Genomic DNA, 23,143 nt, shown 5'->3' on the forward strand with positions numbered 1-23,143 from the left:
TAGTGCTACTTGGATACTACTCCTATCCCCATTGGTAGAGTAATACAGCCGATAAAGAATTGTTAAGGAGCAAGTGCTTGCACAGTTAAATACACACAGATATACCCTTTTGTTGCTATGAACACATACCGTCACACACTCAATAAGGCAAATGAATGATTACACAAGCAAGTAGGCTTCACAGTAGCTCGATGGAGATTTTGAATCGTTGGGTATGTATCGACTTTCTAAGGTTAGCTCTGTACAATTGTTCTGGCAATGGAGAGATCTTGAAATTGGGAAGCAAGAAGTGCTTAAAATCGAGCTGTATGTTGCAGTTTGGGATGTAATTTGATTCAAGGCATGACGCTGGTGGCCTTCTCTGAATCACTCCCCAATTTCTGATATTTTCAGTGATTTACAGACTCTGGTGCTCACCGTTTTTCCTGCATGGAAAAGTAGCCAAGCCAATCAGAGGTTTGAAAGCGGGAAGTTCTCAATGCACCTGGTGAAATGGTCAATAACTGTTATACTAGTTAAGTGTTGAGTGCTCCAAGCAACTGCTACCCCAATTTCCGGAAAGTTATGTCAATTTCAACTGATGCGTCAGGTTTTACATACAGTGGAAACAAAATCAAGTCAAACCTAGAGGAGGAAGATTGTAAACCAACGCGCCACACAAACACACGGCACAACGCTCATCCTCGTCGTCTCATGAACAGCAAACACAGATTCCACTTCCCAGGCAGACGCAGAGCCTCAAGCTGAACTTACTTGATGTAGTAGGGCACTTTGTTCGGGGAAATGGCTCGCTCCCACGGTATCTGCACCGAACCTGTGCAAACACACAGAAATCATATGGGTTTTGACAGGGGCCCCGGCACGGGACCATTGTGCACTTTCACGGCAGTGACCCTCAAGAGACGCGTCTATTGTGTTGGTCCGTTTGGCACGGCCAAACACAACGCGGCACCCGGAGGTGACTGTGGCGTTTAAACCGGCCAGGACGGACTGCCCTGGAAGAAGCACGAGGCGCATTGACACAGAGGTGCACACATGCACACGCCAGTCATTGTCCATTATTGTATCTCAGCATGGCACCATGCAGACGTGTGCGTTGCTGCTCCCAATTTGTGTGAAGTAGACACATGAAAAAGCAGCATTTTATTGTTGTAGGTGACCCAGGTGGAGTTAAACTACTTCAGTTCACTCAACTAAAGTACCTCACATTTAGGTACTGTACTTGTGTACTAAATGTGCACTATGGTGAGGACAACGAAAGCACACAGATGCACTCACACGGGGAGCCCTTCGACTACAAATCGGTTTAAATTAGGATTAAAAAAAAGAAGAAAATAACATCTTCAGCCATCCTGCTTCATGGCTCTAGCCTTTGAAGAGCAGCAGGTAAAAAAAAAGACATAGACTTCACAAATATGCATCTGTGCTCGAATTAAGGCAGATCTGGTGAGCACCACTGGGGATGTTTATTGCAACGGTGCGCTGGGCCTCTGATGAGGACCGACGGAGAAAGCCTGTCGGCTCCACCTCTGACCCAAATACACATCGTGTCTTACAGCACCCCCCTACACCCTGTCTGACAGTGTCTTGGCACAGCACGGCACACTTTGGTGCACATACAGAGTACAACCACCGGCGGAGGGCTCTTACTGGAAAGGAAGTGCTGCGATCCGGGGCCAAAGTCTCTATGTGCATCCTGGAGCTGCTTCAGCCGCTCCTCTATGGAAGCCTGAGGAAAACACACACGCACACACACACGCACACGCACACACACACACACACACACACACACACACACACACGCGAACATGCAGGGTTAAATCAAAGGGAATCGTAGGGTAGATCTATGAGACAAATCCCCCAAAGAAGGAAAAATACGCACACAGAACACCTGCTTCTCTTCCATTAGTTAACTACGGAATATAAATGATCTCCTTTTCCTCTGCCGGTCCTCTTGAAGGACTTTGAAAGCCTTTGAAGAGCAGCAGGTAGGACATGAAGACAGAGATTACCCCGTAATATATTTTCGCTGAAATGAGGTCAACGGAACCTGCTTTGTAATGTCACTGTGGAAAAGATGAAGAGATGATGAAATGAAGAGAGGAAGCGTTGCAAAGCCTCACGTGTTGCACCAATAACCTGAGAGAGACCAATTTTAAGTTCCTAAAAGCATTTCATACCAGCTACTGTAGGTTTCCCACCGAATGGGATTTAGCCTTCTTAATCCTTCTTTATTTGAAGTGTATTGGATTTGGCACATGAATTGTTGTCAGCTGGATGTTTGGGAAAATAAAATCCACTCTCGGGGAGGTAGAGCGACAGATAAAGAACGGAGGAGAAAGGCCTTTAGACTTTAAAGAGATGCAAAGACAACACGTCTTAATGTGTAAAGTTGGCATTTCTCTGCTCACACAGCAGTAAAGTAGAACAATACAATCTGGAGCGTGGTTTATGTCGGCGCGATGTCACCGCCAACTGTGTGGTACAATCTATCTGTTGTACAGGCCTTTTCGAGTTCGCCATAAGGAAGACGAATGGCTCGATTATCCATGATCGACAGAGATTAGCAAACCAAATTTGGAAAAAACATTTGTGCAAAGAAGCCCGAATCAACAGGGCTAAGGATGTTGCTGGGATCTATCATTTCTCCCGTTAATTAAGAGAAATGGATCACAGAGGGAGACAAAGAAAAAAAAAGGTTCCTCCAATCTGTCTACTTTCACAGTGAACCATAGCGGCTCAGTGCATCTTATTGGGTTAAAATGAGTTCACGTGGAAGAGTGGAGAGAGCGGATCGATCAAAGCGGGGCGGCTCAAAGAAGTGTTTTTCTCTGGAAAACGTTGGAAGGCACCTGCCTCGTCATACGTCTCCTGGGCTTTAACATCACAGACATTCAGCGAACAATCTATGATGTGAAAGATGAATATCCGGATAATGAAAGACTTCTTACCAGCGCTGATCATCGGGGGGACGACTGGATGCTCGACTTCTTGCATCAAAGACCAGAGGACACACAACCAACCGCAGCACAAAGTGCATCAAAGATTTAACTGAAATTGTGCCGTAAAAGACCATTTTCATTCATCTCAAACGCAAAAAGACATCAATGAGGAGCTTGGTCCCAACCATTCTTTCCCAATATACACGAGGCTAAGACATTATGTGGAGTGTGGCAAAGTGTGGCATTGGACTTTAATGCACATCTGAGTACTGATCAACACCCCTTAAAAGGACCTCGTACAGGAAGAGTCCAAAATCCATACTAATTTAATGTTCTATACAGAAATGTGGCTTTATGGTTTTAGCAGTTACAAACCAAACCGTTGGCAAGCTATAACCATCTAAACGTCACCAAGAGACATCAAGACAGATGTATTTTGTAAGATCAGCTGCTCGTGTATTTTCTTTGTGCATTGAAAGTGAACATGAATGCATATGAATCAAAAGCACACGAAAGCATCAAAGATGTGTATGACTGGTGCGTGAAAAACAGCGTTAGTTGCTCCGATTCGTCATCTAGGGACCATGAACTCCTGTATAAAACTAAGCGCTATTCCATCCAAAAACATTTGGACCCACGATGCCCTCTGCGGAAAACCTAGAAGCAACTAACTTCTGAGTAAAATATTCCAATCTGACCTGTAATTAGTTGCTGCAAACAGACCAATATCAATCTCAAGAAAATTGACAATAACTGCGTGTGAGCGGTGAGTAAACAAAGTCTAAATTAGAAAATTATTCCTAGGAGTTGTCGCAGGGAAGAAAATATCATCATGCTGAGACGGCAGCGAGAGACAAACAGGACGAGAGGCAATTAAAACATAATGATGAGGCCATGAACTGCAGGCTGTGGAGAAGGTGTGTTGAAGGCCATGGAGCTAATGTTCACTGGATATAATGCATCCATACATTCAGCCAAGCGGCGAGAAGGAAAGTCCACCAAGGCACTAACATCCTTGAAATTGTATTTACTTGTTTAAATATTTATTCATTATTTATATGAATATTTAATCATGATGCATGGAAATGCCAAAGATGGGATTTATGCAGCGACTCTACATGTAAACATTTCAATGATTTGATGTGATCGGTAGTACTGGTACACCATGTACATTACGTCCTCGTCTCCTTTGAGTGTGTTCATTCCAAAAGAAAAGACACCGAAAAACTCACCACAGCGACAAGGTGCTGCAGAAAAACAACTGTTATGAAACAGATCCATAATGGAAATCTGAACCCTGCCGTAATTCATATTAGCGCATTTGCTTCAATGTGTTTTAGCTCTTTTACTGTATCCATTTATCTCCATTTAATTTAATGTAACATTTGTTACATTCATTAAACTACCATTCTGCCGATATGCTAATGCTAATCATTTTAAATACATTGATTCTCTATTGTTCTCAATCTACTTTCATCTCAACGGGTGACACGACGTAAGAAAGAGTCGACCAAGGGATCCATTTGAAGGGAACTGAGAAAAATGGAAATAAATCACTGCCCGAAGTTCTGGGAGTCCAGCCAGAGACATTTTGATCCAGGTCAACCTAAGCAGTTATCTACTAAGAGCAAAAACACCCCAAAACATACCTCTAAAATCAGTTGCATTCTTGTGTTTTTGAGATACAATATAGGCCTTTATTCCACAGCTGGCTTTGAGGAGACATGAGAGAAACGAGTGATGAGAACAAACAATGAACAAACGAGAAGAAAGCTCCTCTCCCGACTCGTGTTTTGCTAATGATGATCGGAGCATCAACCCGCAGGCCGCCATGGCGGTACTTGGCGTGGGTGTTTAATCTGTCGAGCTAACTGGACTGTTATTGATTGTTCGCTTTCGAATGAAGCGCTCAGTTCAGAGGTTTCCAAGATCTCCGAGAGCAAACCGGAATTCCCGTCTCAGCTTGACACACGGAATCGCTCTCGGATGTCTCCCTGGAATTTGACTGCTGGAAAAAAAAGCTGCTGCTGAAGAAAAGATGTCAAACAGACAAAGCGAAGCCGGCAGTGAGCGCTACCTGAAGCACTTTCCATCTGCCGTTGAGATGCTCCAGGGCGCGGGCGTTCTCCATCGACAAGTGGACATCGGAGATCGCCAGCTGGTGGGCCAGATCATTGATGTGCTTCATGCCCTCCTTCACTTGGGTCAGCTCCTCCTTAAATAACTGCAGCATCGGAAGTGAGTGAGAGAGAGAGAGAGAGAGAGAGAGAGAAAGGGCAGAAAGGGTGGAGAGAGGGGGAGTGGCAGAGAACATCCGTCTGAGCTAACTGAGCTAACCAAATTAAATAAATGAGTGTCTAGGGAAATACTTTGGAGCAATATATCAACATAAATCAAAGTGAAACAAATGTATGATGTTAACCGCCCTTTGATAGCCTGAAGTCACAAGTTTTTTGGGGGGGGGGGGGGATTTCTTCCTCGCATTTGCTTTTCATAAGGATGTGAATCCACGTGAAAGGATTCAAATAACCAAAAAATTCATGATGTACAACTATTAACACTGGCGATTCACAGGCACGATGTGAAATCGAGAGGCAACACAATGACAAGCAGAAGTATTAACAAAATGCATCACTATTTCCAGTGTTGAGCTGAAATAGGGAATTCTGAAAATCAAGAAGAAATAAATGACTACTTCCTTTTTTCGTGCAACACCTCCCCATTATTTCAAGATGCGTCTTTAATGTGCGTGTCTGCTGCTTTTCTCAGTTGTGTGCCAGTAGCAGAAACCTCTCTCATTGGAAAACACTTTGGGATTTGTGACAGGCTCTGAAAGGGAAATAGTCCTATTTTCTAACATTCTATAGACCGTATTGTGGAAAATAAGCCTTAGTTGCAGCCCTAAGTGTGCTTGCAAGTGTGCATAATGTGTATTTATGTCCCATTCGCATGCATTCGTCCGTGCGCAAATGCGAGCTACAGATGAGGCCAATCGACAGGCCTGCCCTACACACCAGGCTGAACATGTGCTATCTGACAGCGACACCGTTATTATAAATGGACGACTTCTAATGAACAGCGCCACAGAATTACATGCGGCAGCAGCATCCCCGCCGCTCCGTAATGACTGAACCGATGACCTGCCATTTTCCCAACAACACCCATTCAGCCCGGGCCAATGGCAAACCTCGCCGGATGAGCTTTTAACGCGCTCGCTCTACCTTGGTGGCGTCGATGTGATCCTGCAGGGAGTCGATGAAGAGATCCCCGACGGGCTCCCAGGCGTCTCTCACCCCTTCCGCCTGCTCCAGGGCCACTGCCAGCTCCTCCATCGCCGCCTGCACCTGCAGGAGTCGCTCCAACGTGCGCTCCATGTGTCTGCGGTGTGGTTGACAATGCAGTTCTTTACGGTTAGCGGCAATGCAAACGAACGCATGCACCAAGCGTGCATGCAGCATGCAGACACAGATGCGTCATCTCAGTAGAGCCGTACCCAAGTTATTTTTCATAATGTTGTAATGTATGTTTCATTATCAAAGGTCTTTTTCTTTGAAAACATGTTTAATATTCTAGTGAGCTCTGAATGTTCTTTCATTTAAAAGTTGAAGAATACATTTTCCTAATTGTTCCTGTCATGGATTCAATTTGCCGAAGGTTGTAATAAGGTTATTGCAATTCGATCACATGTAATGCATTGCTTCACTCACAGGAAAAAATACCATTCAATATGAGAGATTGAATAGTTACAGGCATCTTGTTGTTATCTGGAGAACATTTTTTCATTTAAAAATGCATTTATGAATAAATAAGTTATTATTTTTCTTGTTCTACATCAAATGTACTTAACAATGAAGATCCTAATGTACTTAAGTAAAGAGTGTCCTGGCCAAGACAGCAACAGCCCATTAAACTATTTTTTAGACATGTCATGTCTACATTAATAAAACAGGGACTCTTTCACCACTGGCCAGCGGACCATAACATTTAAATTAAATGATCCGGAAAAAAAACGATCAACTCAGAAACCTTTTGGCGGCAGTTTCATGAGCACACAGAGTGGAAAATTAACTTAACTCCCCGATGACCTACAGAACATAGAATCACTCAAACTGGACACAAAACGCTGGTTGAGGCAGAGCCAGTTTTAACTTCTTTATACCGTTTGATCGCTTAGTCCTCATCCCAAACTAGAGAAAAAAAGTAGTTTATACAAACGATTAAAATAACGCAAAACATTCCTTTGCTAACAAGGGCAACTGCTATTTGAGTCCAAACCAAAAAGGTGGGGAACCAATCTTGGGTTTGTATTTAATGTAACCTAACATGTAACTGTCTTTCCATGCAATATCCTCCCCTGAAAATAAAGCAACATCCAATGCACCAAACACCAAAGTCAAATATAAGCACCTGACAATTGCGCATAAATAAAAGTGCTTTCCGCCACTGCAGGACCCACATTCAACCTGCGCACAAAGTAAAAGAAGAGTCTGACCTGTGGCGATCCACACAGCGCGCCGTCAACTTCTCCCACAGGTCGCTGGCCACGTTCGCCTGCTTCCACACCGAGCGGCTCACGTTTAAGATCCGTCGGCGTGGAGACACCTCTGCAGGAGGGGGGGAGGGCGGGAAGGGGGGGGGGGGGGGCAGAGGTTTAGACAGGGGCCGTGCGTAAAAGGTGCAAAGGAGAAAGAAGGGAGCCGCGGTTACGGGTCAGACATCAGGAAGCGAAATGATTAGAGTCACGGACTCTGTGAAGGAAAGACGGAGGAAGGAAGGAAGGCAAAGCAAGTTGGACACAAGGAGAACACAGTGAAGTAGGTGGCTGCTATTTCCCGAGAGGCGCGGAGAGAAAAAAACTTTAAGAAAGAGGATGTGTCGGTGGAGAAAAAGCAGAGCTTGCTGTATTATTGATCTGAGCCGATGGTAGAGTAGAGATGCACCTAATTGGCCCCCGAACCGGACACTTTCCTTAAACCCAGAGTGACACCAGAGGAGGGAACACTGCTAATAACTGTTAATGGTAGATTCCACCTGCATGAGTCCTACCAAGTGAACTCCGCAGGGAGGCTCAGCAGAGGGAGGCTGTGAATATGATATTTAGGCAGGCAGCAGCAGTTGGCACACAGAGTACGAGGGGAGCGGACCTTTTCCATCGGTCAGGGTCTCCTCCGGCTCCTGGAAGGGATGCTGAGCCAGAAAGGCCTGGGCAGACTCCAGGACCGAGTAGATGAACGGTCCGCGAGACTTGACATCCTCCATGAATGCCTGCAGGGAGACAAACAGGGAGGGAAGAGTGTGTCTAAGTGGAAGAGAATGAAAGACATTCAAAGTAAAGGGCTGCTTGATGCTGAGGAGCATGAGCTGGAGGCCAGGCTGAATATGTGTTTACGACCAAAAGTAAGACCAGTGATTGTATGGTTCAGCTTCTCAATTTGAGGGTTTGAAATGTTTCATTTTGTATTGTAAATTGGATATGCTTGCATTTGGATTGTTTGTTAGGACATTTTATCGACTGAAATCGGAGGCATAGTTTCCCTGGTGACTCCTACACGTAATAAACACAAAATGTTACATGCCACTGCGTCATTGTAGAGACATGAAGAGAATACCAAAGGTCTTGTAGGAGTTTGTTGACCCATTACCAAATATTCCTTTTAGAAAAGCAGACTTTGGGGATCCTTTATTGAGAACAAAAAAAATAGTCAGTTACAGTTTGAATGCTTAAAGATAGTGTAACATTTCTAGTTAGAAACTATCCACAATAATAATGAATTCCTACCCACATCGCAGGGCAAACACTTCATTGCTCACTATTGATTTTGTATTGTGTGAAGGCTCCTCTTTGGAGTCACTAAAAAAACACTCAAAGCTGCTGTGTGGTGGCATGCACTACCGATAAGGAAACCAAAACCATATTTTAACACAGATAGGATATAGTTCACGAGAGATAGTTACTGAGTTTCCACATGTCAGTTCAGCTCTGAAAGTTACGCCAAAGCGTTTGGACAATATGCAACTTTTCAGTGTATGGCATGTTGCGCTTTGTCTCCATAATCTACAGGTCAAAGTAAGGCTCCAGCAAAGAACTGTCTGAGTGTATCTAAACAAGCCGGGGAGTCTTTTATCATGTTGGCGGATGGATGTGTTATTGCTTCATCCAAAAGTTAAAACAGGTTCCATTTAAGAAGACAGCGAACGCACACCCACACACGGAGGAGACAGCAAATGGCCTCCGTGAGAGAAAACGAGTTTGACGGTTAAAGAGGAATCACTGAGCACACACACAGACAGACACACACACACACACACACACACACAGCGTAGATCAACTGCATGAGATTGCATGGCGGTCTGCCTGCACCGAGAGCCCAAGGCACGATTGGACTACTGGGAGAACTGGTCGGCTCGGCGCCGCGCGAGGAGCAGCCAATTAGCTGGAGTGCCCAGCTCCACTGGTCCACACTTAGCAGCCCTCCTTATGCAAGAAGACACGCACAGGCCTTCACTCCACCACCGCGCGGACCCCCCCCCAGAGCCCCAAAGGGAGCCGGAGGGCCAACCTCCCTCATCCGTCCACGCCAACGCCTGTGTCCGCGTGAAGACCCTCTGCAGGTGTGTGAATGAACGCCGGCTTTATTCAGGTGAAGCCAGCACGCTCCAACCTGCTACGCCGCGAAGAGAGATTACAATTTCAGCCCGAAAAAAGCGCCACCGCCATAGCGGCCGGGAATTAGCCGCGTAAGAAGCCGCGGCAAACACCAGCCGGCGCTGAGCAAACACACAAAAGTGAGGAGCCGGTTAAACGTCCCACTGCAACGGAGCCGGAGCAGAGTCTTTCTCTAGTGACAAACCCGGCCCCTCTTTGTCCCTCACATCCGCAGCTCTCTTCGCCGTCTCCGTACTCCATTCAGCTGCTTTGCCGGCCAAAGATGAGCTGAGCTGCGGATTCCCTGAGCCAGCTGTCATGTTGAAACTTTAATTCCAGCTAAATTTCACACTCGGAGGCTTCATCTTTGGTTGAGGGAACATTGAGAGTGAAGCCTTCAGATCAGATTAAGATTCATTATGCATGGGGTGGAGAAAGTCAAAGGGGGCAGGGGGGGGGGGTTCATCAAATCCATTTCATCTAAACATGTTGATGGCATTCCTATTACTCCTTCCTGTGGGCTTCTGAGTACACAAAGGAGGAGGGCATTATGTTTCATTACGCCTGTCGCATGAGGCAGAGGAGATTCACAAAGTCCTTCACCCAAACACACACACACACAACCCTTAAAGACATACTTCCCAGCCCAAATTCCCCTTCATCCCCACTCCATATAGACACTCAGTGAACCAACACACACACACCAAATGCAGCACAGCCAGAAATCTTCCCACACTCGCAAACGACATCAGAATAAATCCACTTAAGATCAATAATTCACATTTCTTAAAACGCTTTAATTCTCTATAGAAAACTAGGAAGCAATTTCCCTCTTTTCTTTGTCGGGAGAGTTTTATAGCGACCAAACGAGGCAGTCCGAGGCATCCCAGATTATAAAGACGTGCTGTGGTGAAAATGGAACATTTTAGAGAAGAAGGTTTTTTTTTTTTACGGCCTGTGCATCCTTAAGCAGCTCCGAACAATGTTTCAGGGATATCTGTGGAAAGAGGGGACGGGAAAAGCATATTGTGTGCATGAGAAAAGAAGGATGAGAAGGTGGAGGAGAAATAAAGAGGGGGATCGTGAATACGTGAGAGTGGCGTTTACTCGGGAGGATGATTCGACGGGACGGGATTGAACGGGAGCCCCAACCCTCTTCGCTGTCGATACGAGTCACCTTTCAGAGACACGGCACAAACTGACAGCACCGAAAATTGGAAAAGAGGGTGGAAAGGGACACTCTGATGTACTTACAGAACCAATTACGAGTAAGTGCGAATGTAGGTTACTGTGTGTGTGTGTGTGTGTGTGTGTGTGCGCGCGTCTTCATGTCTGCACCAGTTCCAGTTGCTCAGATATAACCCACAACTAACGTGATTTGCCGGGATATGAAAGAACATCTCAGGTCGCGTTTTTTTCACAATACTTTCTGTCACACAGGAGCAAGAATAGCACAACGTTTACCCTTTCACACACACAGACACACACACACACACACACACACACACACATACCTTTAAGTACATTTGAATTGGATTCTTTTCTGGATTTAGACATCACGGTAGCTCAATGTGGATTTGTTTAAATAATAGGAATAATAGGATTTATCTCTGATGATTCAGCTTCTGCGTCAGATTCTGCGAACCATCCAAAGCTTCTTTTTTTTTTAACAAGCCCCGTAACAGTACGACAAGTGCACACAAACACACGCGCACACAACCACACACCTGCCAGCTGGGGAACTCCTGTCTCGGGCCAACAACATGACGCTCTGCCTCAACACAGCTAACACAAGGCTGTGTATTAATTAAAAAAGGATTTCAGTGGAGAGGCTTTCCCGCCTTTTACGACATCCTTGGATTTCAACAGTGGGAGATATTAACACAAAAAAAAACATTTGTTTTCTTTTGATCTGCCCAATGGAACAATAAAGATACTGACAGAATACCAAAACTTCCCTTCAATTATGCTGTCTGCCGGCTGAATACAGGGAGTCGATATGACTGCATGTATTTAATGCCACTCTCTTAATATCACTGACTTGCAGGGCTGAGAGAAGCTTCTTGTACGTTGTGTTCCAGCAAACTGTTAAAACAGACATTTCAGTCAAAATATTGTGCTGCTGAATCAGCTGATAAACAGTGAGTCAAATTATGATCCCGGCATTTACAGAAAGTATTAGTCCCCTGCCCTAAATATGAAGCAGTATATATTTACTGCAAAGATAAACAAGCACTGATTTATGTCGTGATCAATAATGCCTCTGGGTTTGGGAGCTTGTGTGTCCTTCTATCCACACAAGACCTTGAAGGGATTTACAGGCCATTTCAAATCACTGAACCACGAAGGAATTATCTGACAGGAGGAGGAGGAGGAGGAGGAGGCTCGCCGCTCTGTCAGCAACTCCTACTGAAGTTCCTTAGCCCCTCAAATTTCGTTAGTATAAAAAAATCAAATGTAAATTGAGAACCATTTGCCGCTAAAATGACAAATCTGACCACGGAAAGAACATCTCAAACAATCTCATGCAATAATGATGACATCATAAGCAGTTGCAGGGATCAGATACCATCGTTAGTAATGAGAGACTGAAGAGATGGAGTAATTGGTTAATACGGGGGGGGGGGGGGGGTAACCAGAGAGCACATGCCGCCGTGACGATGATGAGAAGAGTTTTGGAGGCGGGACCTGCAGATTACATCACTATAGTCTATAAGATGAGAAGGACGGCATGTCTTAACCAGGATGTGCTTTTAGTGGGTAAACAAGGCTTTGTTATGCTAAAGCAAACTCTTAAAGTGACATGGAGGCGAGAGCCACCTGCAGCCTGAACATTGTTTATGTAGATTTTGAATAATGGTGGCCCGAGAATGGACTTTTTCTGATTTGACGGATGTTATTAGTATAGTTATTAAATTAGTATGTCAAATCAATATCTGCAAAATGAATTAAACACAGTTTAAGTCATGTAATTACCGTACACATGACATCCTGCCAGTTAAAGCCTAAGGACGCTTGAACCTTTCTTGATGGATTTCTCCCATATTTTCTTCCCCAATGAAGTTTTTTTTTGCAAGTATTTTCTCATGATTCGGTGTTTATGAACAGAGGTGATGATCTTAACATTGAATGTATTGCACTATTAAGTGAATGGGGATTGGTCAGGCCAGCGAGGGATTTCAGACTCGGCCATCAGATGAAGCCCGGGTAGAGAGTCATAAATGCCTGGAGGTGGAAAGGAAATTTACGAGGACCACGTGGGAGGATCATCGTACGACTGCAACACCAGATTAAAGATGGAAGAGATTCAAGATTCAAGATCATTGTCATGTGTACAGTTTAACATGTGACTCTGTACAATGAAATCCATATTTTGCTATGCCTTCCTTTCGCAAAGCTACAGATGTAAAATAAAATATATATATATATTTATATATATATATATAATATATTTTAAAAATGGAGCGTAAAAAGATAAAATAATAAATATATATACACACACAGCCCGTGAGATTTCAAAAGCACTGCTGGAGAAGAGGCAGGCAGAAAACTCCTGGGAACCATTATTGATGGTCTCATCAGACGGGTCCGGGGGGATTCTCTTCACTTTGTAGCTGCATTGCTTCTGTTAGTTATTAAATTCCTTTTTAATTTTTTTAAATTGAGCCAGTTGACTCCTTTTGACTCCTCGTCTCCTGCCGGGCCGCGGAGAGAGAGCGATTACCTTTGTTCAGAGAGGTTCAGACCCCACACACGCCAATCCGAGACCGACCCCTGAAATGTCTTTTTTTTTTTGTGTCGGGCAGAATGATGGCGCCCGCAGAGTCAAAGCCCTTTGCAAGGTCAACTAACAAAGCCGCACAGTACTCAGCGCGCCTTTGTTAGTTAGACTTTCACCGACTTTCAATGGCACACATGGAAGGAGGAGTGACAGCAGCCAATTTCCAGCCTTAAGGGAATACACAGGTGTGCAGAAAAGGGGTGGAAGCAGATAAGTGATGGGGTTACGAGAATGTGGACAGCTCACTTAAGGCGGAAAGGGATCGAGTCCCATCCAGCTGAAATATGAGGGGGGGGGGTGGAGTCAGCTCGGTGCTGAGTCAGCAGGATTGACGGATGAGACAACGCGTAGCAGCTGCAAAGGCGGAACTCGCAGTAACAAAATGTTTGTTTAGAACTGTTCCATAGTGAGAAATGTGACATCCGATAAAAAAATGCTTGCTTGTAGCCTTTATTCTTCACACATACCGTGATACCATTGATACTGAGTCAGCGAATCCTCACCAGTAAACAACACTATTTCATTGGTATTAAAAATAAATTCCTGATTGTGCTGTGCAGATTGAGTGTTTGTGTGGTCTATATGTGTCGTCCCTTAGTCCTGATACAAATATTCCCCTAGACCAGAGTCAGATTTTCTGAATAAGCACACACAATCTTGTTTTTGTAAGCTAAATCATTCATTTGTTTAGTGAGAAAATAATCCACAGATTAATCGAATTGCCACCCTAATTTAGTCAAATGTGCAAACTCATTCCTGTTTACCTGAGGCTGGTTCTGTGTGCATGAGGAAATCATGAATGGATAATGAGAGTAATTTTCCCCTCAATGAAAAACAAAGTCTCCTTGAAGCTCATGCGTTACAAATTGCCAAAACCGAGCCAAAGAGACGCGGCAAAAGCTTGATGTTCCTCGAGCGCAGAAACTCCAACGGGGGCTCATGGCCGTGTAATCAATTTCAGCCGGACAGACACACTAAGCGTTTAGAACTGTAGTTAAATACATTTATTTAGACTTGGTCCCTCCAACGCAAAATAAATTCAGCTCTTACCAATTTTTGTGATATTTGTGCAAAAGGCCGAACAGCTCATGACACCCCACTGCTCCTCACGTCTTTTTACCCTGTTAACCTTCTCCAACAACAACAAATCCAACCGCTTACCACCCACTACCACTGCTTCCACCCCCCCGACCTCCGACACCTCAATGACAGAGGCAGCGCATGGCGCAGAGCAAAGCATGTGACCTTAGGTGCACCCTCAATACATGCGTGCATACACCGCTCCCACATGGATGCAGGAATAGGTCTTTAAAGGGCACAGTAGTATGACCCCCCCCCCCCCCCCCCCCCCCTCCCTCCACCCCACTCAGCAACACACATTTGTTTTGTGTGTCGTGCGGGTGTTCAGAGACACAGCGCGGGTATTGATTTACCATCGGGCAGGATAAAGACTCCATCGCATGAGTGTAATATCTGCGCCCAAAAGCTATCACAACCCACATTACCTGATGGAACTCCCTCTGGCGCTGCACGGCCCCCGCGTCGCCTCCTATGGGCAGCTGCTCCGACAGCTCCTCGTCCTTGGCCGTGAGCCATTCGATGATCTCCTGCAGGGAGAGCTGCAGCTTCCCGCTGTTGTCGGAGAAGGCCTCCAGCCGCACCCTGTCAACAAACACACAAACACGGACCCAAACACACAGTGTCAGCGCAGCCGTCGTTCTCCCGCACTCTCACAAGTGGCGCAGATCACATTTTGGTCACAGCCGGGGGTGTCGGGATTAACCGATCTTGCCGCAGCGCTGGAAGCCCGACGTCACGCTGCGAGGTGTCTCTCTCTCTGACTCTGTGACGTTCGGTCCGGGTGGCCCACATTTTTATGGCCTGTTCCTGTATAACTGTCACAATACAAAAAGCTCCAACCATCCATAGTGCCAAGGCAATATTCATTTTGTTAATATGTAGCATTTGATCAACCTCTGAAGTTACCTTTCATTCTGATTGAGTAGATGCATTGGGGTCAAAGGAGATAAAAACAGGCATTTATTTGTATCTCAGACAGAAACATCTTTTATGCTGTGTCTTATTTCACTCTGTTTTGCAGAGGAACTTGTTGTCTCTTGAGTCTGCACTGTTCTTAATTTGGGCAAAAGTTGCACACGTCATACGGTCAGAAGACTCATTGTGGACCGCGTTATAAGGTTTAACGAGTTGTCGTCGAAGGCCACAACTTCACCTTGAAAGAATCAGCAAACAGCATTTCAATCTGTTACACCTCACTAATCATTTCACTCTGCACTACTCTGCAGCAGAATGCTGTATTTAAACACAGTCATGATATTTGAACACGCATGAGCTGGTGATAACGATGGTAAGTGGCAATTAATTAATGATTAAAATGCTTAAATGTAATTATTATAATTGACTACTTGCAAAACCCCACCCCCAAACTCTACCACCTCTACAGTACAATACAAGAACAATGCTTTTAAAATTGTTATTATGGCTAGTGAATCATCTACATTATTTTACAAATCAGGCATATATACACACATTTATCACACAAACAGATGTTTGTTTTTTCCCAAAATCTGGATGGCAAATCAAGCGAGTGCATGCTGGGTTGTGTATTATCTCGGCTAAATTGTGCATTTCCAAGATCCAAAATACAGGAAACTTAGTACAGTACATCTGTTAAACAACAAACTCACCACGGAACAAGCATAAAGTATCTTGTGACACATACTAGGCGGCGAGAGGTTTGTGTTGCCGCAAGTTTGTAGGAGTAACCCAGGAACAAATAACGCAGCATTTATCTGCCTGCCACCTGCCAGCAGAGGCATGTCTGAGGCAACGATTCTATGTCATCAGCGGCACAGCTGGCGCTAGAGGTGTGAGGGGGGGAAAAGCGCGGAGAAAGTGCCCCTGTGTTTCAATTACACACCAGAAGCCAGCGACCGAATAACATTTTTCTTGCTCATCCCAATTTGTCAGCGCTGTCACGTCGGAGACGACGCGTGGGAGCGAGAAGGAGAAACAGACCGTCTAAGTGCCACGGCTCGCGACGGTAAATGAGAATTCTAAAAGAAATTAAAGTGGACTTGAGATTCAGATGAAAGCGAAAGTGAAGTCAGAGGAACGCATTAAAGAGGTCTGAATGTAGCGCGAGCACAAAAAACAAAAAGAGAAGTCCAAGAAAACACTCCCCCGCTATCACGCCACCATCAGCAATGCAACGTTATAGCAAATGTGAGGCAATTTGGACTGAAGATTGGCACCGATGACTTCTGACACACGAGGGATCAGTAATCACGCCGAGGGGGGAGAGCGCAGAGGAGGAAAGATTGAAAGGTGCAATCAAGCCCGTAAAGTGTACTTTGCAGAGTTGATGGGCCTCTCTGTTCAACCCCGCGTGAGGGAAACTTGGTTGAAGCGGACCGCGCTGCCCCCCCGGCCTCGCGCTGCCCCCCCCCCCAGCACAGCAGACCACAAAGCACGAGAGATTTCCAAATCACAGCGAGCCCGACCCGCAGATACGGCTGAGGGAGGCCATCTGTCAGAGGGTGAGCCGGGGCACTTTAGCACAAGAGTTTTCAAAGTGCTTCCAACAACAAGGTTCACACACACACACGCACACACAAACACACACACACACACACACACGAAAAACAGCACACAGAACACTTAGGCTCTCCGGCTTCCATTGAACACGCAGAGGGGGAAACAAATAGCACGCTGCCTGCACTGTGTGTCGGATACGTTGTGACATGACGGATGCTGCCAAGAACAATTCTCGCCCTGCTAAGCTGTGAGTGAGGGGGGGAGAGGGGGTGGGGGGGGGGGGGGGGGGGGGGTTGTCAGTAGAGGAGGCTCAGTGAAGCTATTTTAATCTCCAGTGGAAACTATCATGTCAATGTAAGGGCTGCTTGTGGGCCAAGTGCCGCTGCGTGAGAGTGGGAGACTGTGCGTCTGTGCTGAAGTGGAAACAGGAAAAGGTGAGTGTGTGCTCCTCTCTCTCGTCGCGAAGATGGACATTTAACGAGCATTAAATCGATTTTTGTGGGCCGCGGCAACAAGGTGTAGACGCAACACTGACCCATTACCTTTTTGTGTTTGCAAATGGTTTGAAAATCCGAAACAAGTCGCAGAAGTCGCCCTCTCTTTTGGCTCCGTGGTCTCCACCATTTCCTGAGCATAAGGCGCTGGTGAGTAACAGCGGCAGCGCTGTGCATGTGGGGGACTGACTTAATATCAACAAGTGTCAGGGCTTATTGTGGCTTATTGTCAGGTATTCCGGTCAGCGGCTCGCGAACGTCAAGGTCAGCGCAAGGTTCAATGAGATGCTGTATGACCTGAAAGACATCCGATCTCAACAGGGGACGTCTGCACTGGGACAATGACCGTGTTGTCATAATAAACATCGATATCTATGAGGGGCCGTTTAGGACTTAACTACTGAGACACTCTCACACACACTACTGAGACACTCAACACTCTCACACACACTACTGAGACACTCAACACTCTCACACACACTACTGAGACACTCAACACTCTCACACACACTACTGAGACACTCAACACTCTCACACACACTACTGAAACACTCTCACACACACTACTGAGACACTCAACACTCTCACACACACTACTGAGACACTCACACACACTACTGAGACACTCTCACACACACTACTGAGACACTCAACACTCTCACACACACTACTGAGACACTCACACACACTACTGAGACACTCAACACTCTCACACACACTACTGAGACACTCAACACTCTCACACACACTACTGAGACACTCAACACTCACACACACTACTGAGACACACTCACACACACTACTGAGACACTCTCACACACACTACTGAGACACTCTCACACACACTATTGAGACACTTTCATACACACTACTAAGACACACTCACACACACTACTGAGACACTCTCACACACACTACTGAGACACTCTCACACACACTATTGAGACACTCTCACACACACTACTGAGACACTCTCACACACACTACTGAGACACTCTCACACACACTACTGAGACACTCTCACACAGACTACTGAGACACTCAACACTCTCACACACACTACTGAGACACTCACACACACTACTGAGACACTCAACACTCTCACACACACTACTGAGACACTCACACACACTACTGAGACACTCAACACTCACACACACTACTGAGACACACTCACACACACTACTGAGACACTCTCACACACACTACTGAGACACTCAACACTCACACACACTACTGAGACACACTCACACACACTACTGAGAGTGTCTCAATAGTGTGTGTGAGAGTGTCTCAGTAGTGTGTGTGAAAGTGTCTCAGTAGTTAAGTCCTAAACGGCCCCTCAAAGATATCTGCTATATTAGTGGATGAGAATCATGGCGTTTCGTGTTTGGAAAACCAAATGAGTTTTACAGTAAGTGTCCAGCAGTGTTTTCTCTATCGAATGCTAATAACTGTTACATCTTCCCATTTCTTGACAAACCACCACGGTAAACAAAATGGTCAAACAGAAATCCCACTCCCCAATCAGTCAGAGAGATTACCGAGAGCGTCTTAACGCTCGGCCCGATGACTAATTAATGCAGAGGAGATAGGAGGAGGGCTTGTGTGTGTTGCCTCGGGGGCCTGAGAAGCTTTGAGCTCCGCTGCTATCTGCTGTCCTCCCCCTCTCTCTAATGAAAGTTCAGCTATATGAAAGAGTAATGAGCGTTACCGGGCTTTCTGTTGTGTTGTCACCACAGAGAGGAAAATACATAAAAAACCTGAGGGGCAGATAACACTGTAGAAATACCAGGCATCTTAAATGATACTACATACATCAGATTGGAGACTGTAAAAGAACAGTTTTTGCAAACCCAACCATGTGCTGCCCTGCACAATGTCACCGACATGTGGATGTTTTAGTGTCTTTGGATCAGTGGCATAATACAGCAATAACTAGAAGAAGCAGACAGAAGTATTATTTCTTATTAGATTGATATGTTTTCAGCTCTAACGGACTCGGGGGGGGGGGCTTGGCTTGGGCTCTCCTGATGTACAGACACACACGTGCCCAAATGAAGGGGCGCTTTAATCAAAGTTACAGCGCATCGAAGGTTACTCGGGTCAACGGGAAGTACCGGTTCAGTCTCAATGGAGGCAGCTCCCCCCCCCCCCCCTCAGCTGTGGTTTTTGAATGGGCCCACTGTGAGGCTGCTGGATGCCCCGGTGGTCTCACACGGCAGCAGAAGGCTGCTACAATATTTTAGTTAAATCATCAATAAATAATGTGGCCTGATAGCCGTAAACTGCAAAGCAGCGTGTGCACGTCTGGCCGACGTTGCCTTTTCTTTTTTTCTCCTTTTTGCTCCGCACCGCAGGGGGCAGCGCGCGTGTCGCGTGTGTGATGCATTATGGGATTCCTGGCGTGGTCGAGGAGTTGACTAATGTCTCGCCCCCAGCGTCTCTTCCAACGGCCACATTACCGAGGTTTGTCGGACGCGCATTTGTCGAGGAACACGAGACGGAGGGGTTGGAGGGGTGGGGGGGGGGGGGGCAACTGAAAACACAGAAGAGGTTTGGAGATTTATTGCTCCTGTTGCTCCTTCTCCTCACAACATGTTGCATAGAGATGTTGCATTGGTGTGGTGTGGTGCACGAACTGGCAGGTCTCAACTCTTCCTTTAACTGAATAGTTATTCAACTATTTATACTCAGGTTTTACAATTATTTAGCTGAAGTAGCTCAAATTAGGGTGAGAATGCGTGGGGGGGGGGGGGGGAGTAAGATTGAGTACAATCTTGACAAGCGTAGCTTCAAAAACAGGAACAAGTTGTCCTCCTCTGTATGGTGGTGACTCAGTGCTGTCATTAACCCACGTTAAAGCCTCGCCGCGTGAATCACCAGCTTCTCCACATCGCACTCGCACTTTGCTGACACAGATTCTTGATTGCCTTTGTAAAGTCCGTAGCGATTTTTACAGCGAGCACCCACGTGCCATCGGCGCGTCTCTGCTGGAAGTGATTCGCGTAACAATAAGAAAAAAAACTGGGACACAAATGAAACGCGCAGTAAATTAATCTCGACTAATTTAATTGCTCTGTCAAATGCAGAAACACGGACGCGTGGACGCGTGAGTGTGTGTTCAGCGACTCGCCGTGATGTGACATAGATTAAAGCCAATTATTTTAGTGATTATATGCTTTGCCTGTTTGCTGTGCGTTTAATTATTAATCAATTCTGATTAAACATTTAATTAATGTAGCGACAAGCGGAGGCCACGTTTGTCAGTTTGATTTCATTGGTGTTTCTTGGGCCTTGAGACCTTGTGTTGAAATGTGTTGGTGACTTTCAGTGCGGGTTGACTTTCTCAGGCCAACACTGCTTTCATCACATTGCTTTAAACAAGTTAGTTGTTGTAAGTGGATGGTTAACTTTACTTATGACGTGTAATGTAATGATTTAGGAGAGTAGAAATTAAAGAAAAAATAATCAATGATTCGGCTGGTGGCCAAGTGAGAAAATCCAGCAACCAGCTTTTACACACATGGTTGTGTCTTCTGTCTTCGGTTAGAATTGTGAGACCAAACCTCAACATGTCTCCGCAGAGGGCAGAAGGTACAAACCGTCTCTAATTAGTCTTTGACATTAACACAGAGTGTAATTGATATGAACTCATTAATATTTGCCTCCAGTCATCGCAGTCATTTGTTTTTGAAAAGGTGAAATCGTTTCATATTCAGCTGCAGGTGTTATTCATCTTTTGCTGTTTTTACAGATAGAAGTTACATTTTTAATTGTTTTCCACGTGAAGAATACCAGATCAGAGAAAGTCAACCAGTGTATAATTCTACCTGCCCGATGCGTCCGTGTGAAAAGGCCTGTGCAGATCTCCTCTTTTAAAGATGCATTTTTTAATCCTATAATAATCAAATAACAAGATTGTACGCTGCTTTCGCCCTGAAGGTAATAGGCAGTTTTTAATACCTTTATTGTTGTCAGTTCACAACTAAATCCATAGCCACTTTTTTATTGTGCCGTTAAAAACTAATGATTAAACCATAAAACACAGCAATTAACAACAAGCCAATCGCGATGATGGAACACAAAGCCACGAGAAGACTTTGTTCAACCACAGAAGGTGTCGATCGGTGCGGCTAATAGATTGTCCTCTTGTGTCCTCTTCTGTCCTCTTCTGTCCTCTTCTAACCCTTCAGGCAGGTTTTGGTTGTCTTCCGGTAAAAGGCGCCGTCCCACAAATCTTATTCCACTCGCTCAGCTCCGACTGCCCGGTGCTTCATCTCCTTTGGGGATGTGATTTGCTCCATAGAAAGCATCCAGCATCCAGCAGTGTGTGCACAGAACCCGATCAGCTTCTCCTCGCTGTCCTCCACCGTGAATCGTCCAACAGACCAAGGCAGTCCCAACATTGTCTCTAATCAGAGCAGGATGACGTATGAACTTCCCGTCACAACATAACTCTTGTTTCCTTTTAAAGCTTGTGCTAACACACATTATTCTCTGCGTTTGTTTTATCATTCAAGTTAGAGTTGGTTCTAGTATAGAGTTGGTTTCTAGTATTTGGGGGTAAGCTTGTGCCGCCTGGAAACCAATGTAAAATACACATGATCAATCATGTCATTTCATCAACCATTTTGTTATATTGAGCAAATATATATCTATAAATATATTTTGTATTATTAGGAATCAGAATAAAGTTTGTCAAATAACTGTCGCTTGCTAATATTCTCTCTCTTTGGGGGGGGGGGAAGGGGGGGGGGGGGGGTTCTTAACCGTGCTGATGCTCCATCTGAAATAGAGTGCAAGCATGGTTCACTGCACTTTCAAGGGAGCTTGAATTACTGAATCACTAATTTGTCGCTTGTTATATTACTTAATTACCTAAATCTACCACAAGGAATTTAGCTATCTGAGTTGACCTTGAGTTTATTTGGACCGTCTCCCTCACGTCACTGCAGCAGGGCTCAGTCCTTGTCTCGAGTCATCCAGCCGGACGTCTGGGTCCCCAGGAGTGAAATGTTTGTGTCGCAGGGAGCAGCGAGGTGAAGCGCCAGCTGAAAAGCTTTCTGGTGAACCTAAATGATCTGACGAAGGCAGTATTCAGAATAACTTCGATAGAATAGAATTAGCTTATCTTCTCCCTGATGGTCTTGTTTACTGGATCGTACAGAGGCATCAGTATTAAAATAAGACGGCTTGAGAACTACTTAAAAGTTACTCAAAGTAACTTTTGATAACAAAAGTTTTTTTTAAAACGTCACCGAATGGAACCTCAGGTAAACTCAAAAACCTGAAATCACATTTAAAGTATTTGGCCCAGAAGTTTGGCCCAAATCAATCAGTATGACAATACCATGAGACTGAGCGAATATGTGCATGGCATCCTGTTGAAATAACATCATTTTAAGACCCTGAAATAAACCACTAAATCCCAAAACAATTCCCAGGCAGCAGTAAAAGCCAATGATTGATGACCCTCACCTCCGAAACTCCCCCCCCCCCCCCCCCCCAGCAGGACTAGTGCTTCACCGCTGACCTTGAGCAATAGAATTACTGTTTGAATGTTGTTGGAGCTCAACAAGTCCTGCAGGCATTAAACTGTTCCTTGCCTGAGAGGGGCGTGGAGGCATAAGAGGGCATTGCACTGGGACTGGGCGGCCAGTGGAGGAAGAGAATACGGCTCCAGGAAAGAAAAACAAACAGGCAACAACAGAAGAGAAGG

At 45.3% G+C, this 23,143-nt stretch overlaps 2 protein-coding genes across 4 annotated transcripts in view; one reads left to right on the plus strand and one right to left on the minus strand.

Moving 5' to 3' along the window:
- The window catches only part of taf7 (TAF7 RNA polymerase II, TATA box binding protein (TBP)-associated factor), a 175,620-nt gene that overhangs the window by 40,780 nt on the left and 111,697 nt on the right, over positions 1–23,143 (plus strand). The window lies entirely within an intron of this gene.
- Positions 1–23,143, minus strand: part of drp2 (dystrophin related protein 2) — a 50,788-nt gene that overhangs the window by 24,499 nt on the left and 3,146 nt on the right. For both annotated transcript variants that reach the window (XM_037461546.2, XM_037461548.2), the window contains exons 2-8: positions 14,875–15,031; positions 8,087–8,207; positions 7,435–7,546; positions 6,164–6,320; positions 5,020–5,166; positions 1,651–1,729; positions 754–814 (exon numbers count right to left, since the gene is read on the minus strand). In XM_037461546.2, the coding sequence (XP_037317443.2) occupies positions 754–814; positions 1,651–1,729; positions 5,020–5,166; positions 6,164–6,320; positions 7,435–7,546; positions 8,087–8,207; positions 14,875–15,031 (834 nt within the window). The remainder of the gene's footprint in view (positions 1–753; positions 815–1,650; positions 1,730–5,019; positions 5,167–6,163; positions 6,321–7,434; positions 7,547–8,086; positions 8,208–14,874; positions 15,032–23,143) is intronic.

This window comes from Pungitius pungitius, chromosome 2, assembly GCF_949316345.1.
Source record: "Pungitius pungitius chromosome 2, fPunPun2.1, whole genome shotgun sequence".
NCBI classification, from domain to species: Eukaryota; Metazoa; Chordata; class Actinopteri; order Perciformes; family Gasterosteidae; genus Pungitius; species Pungitius pungitius.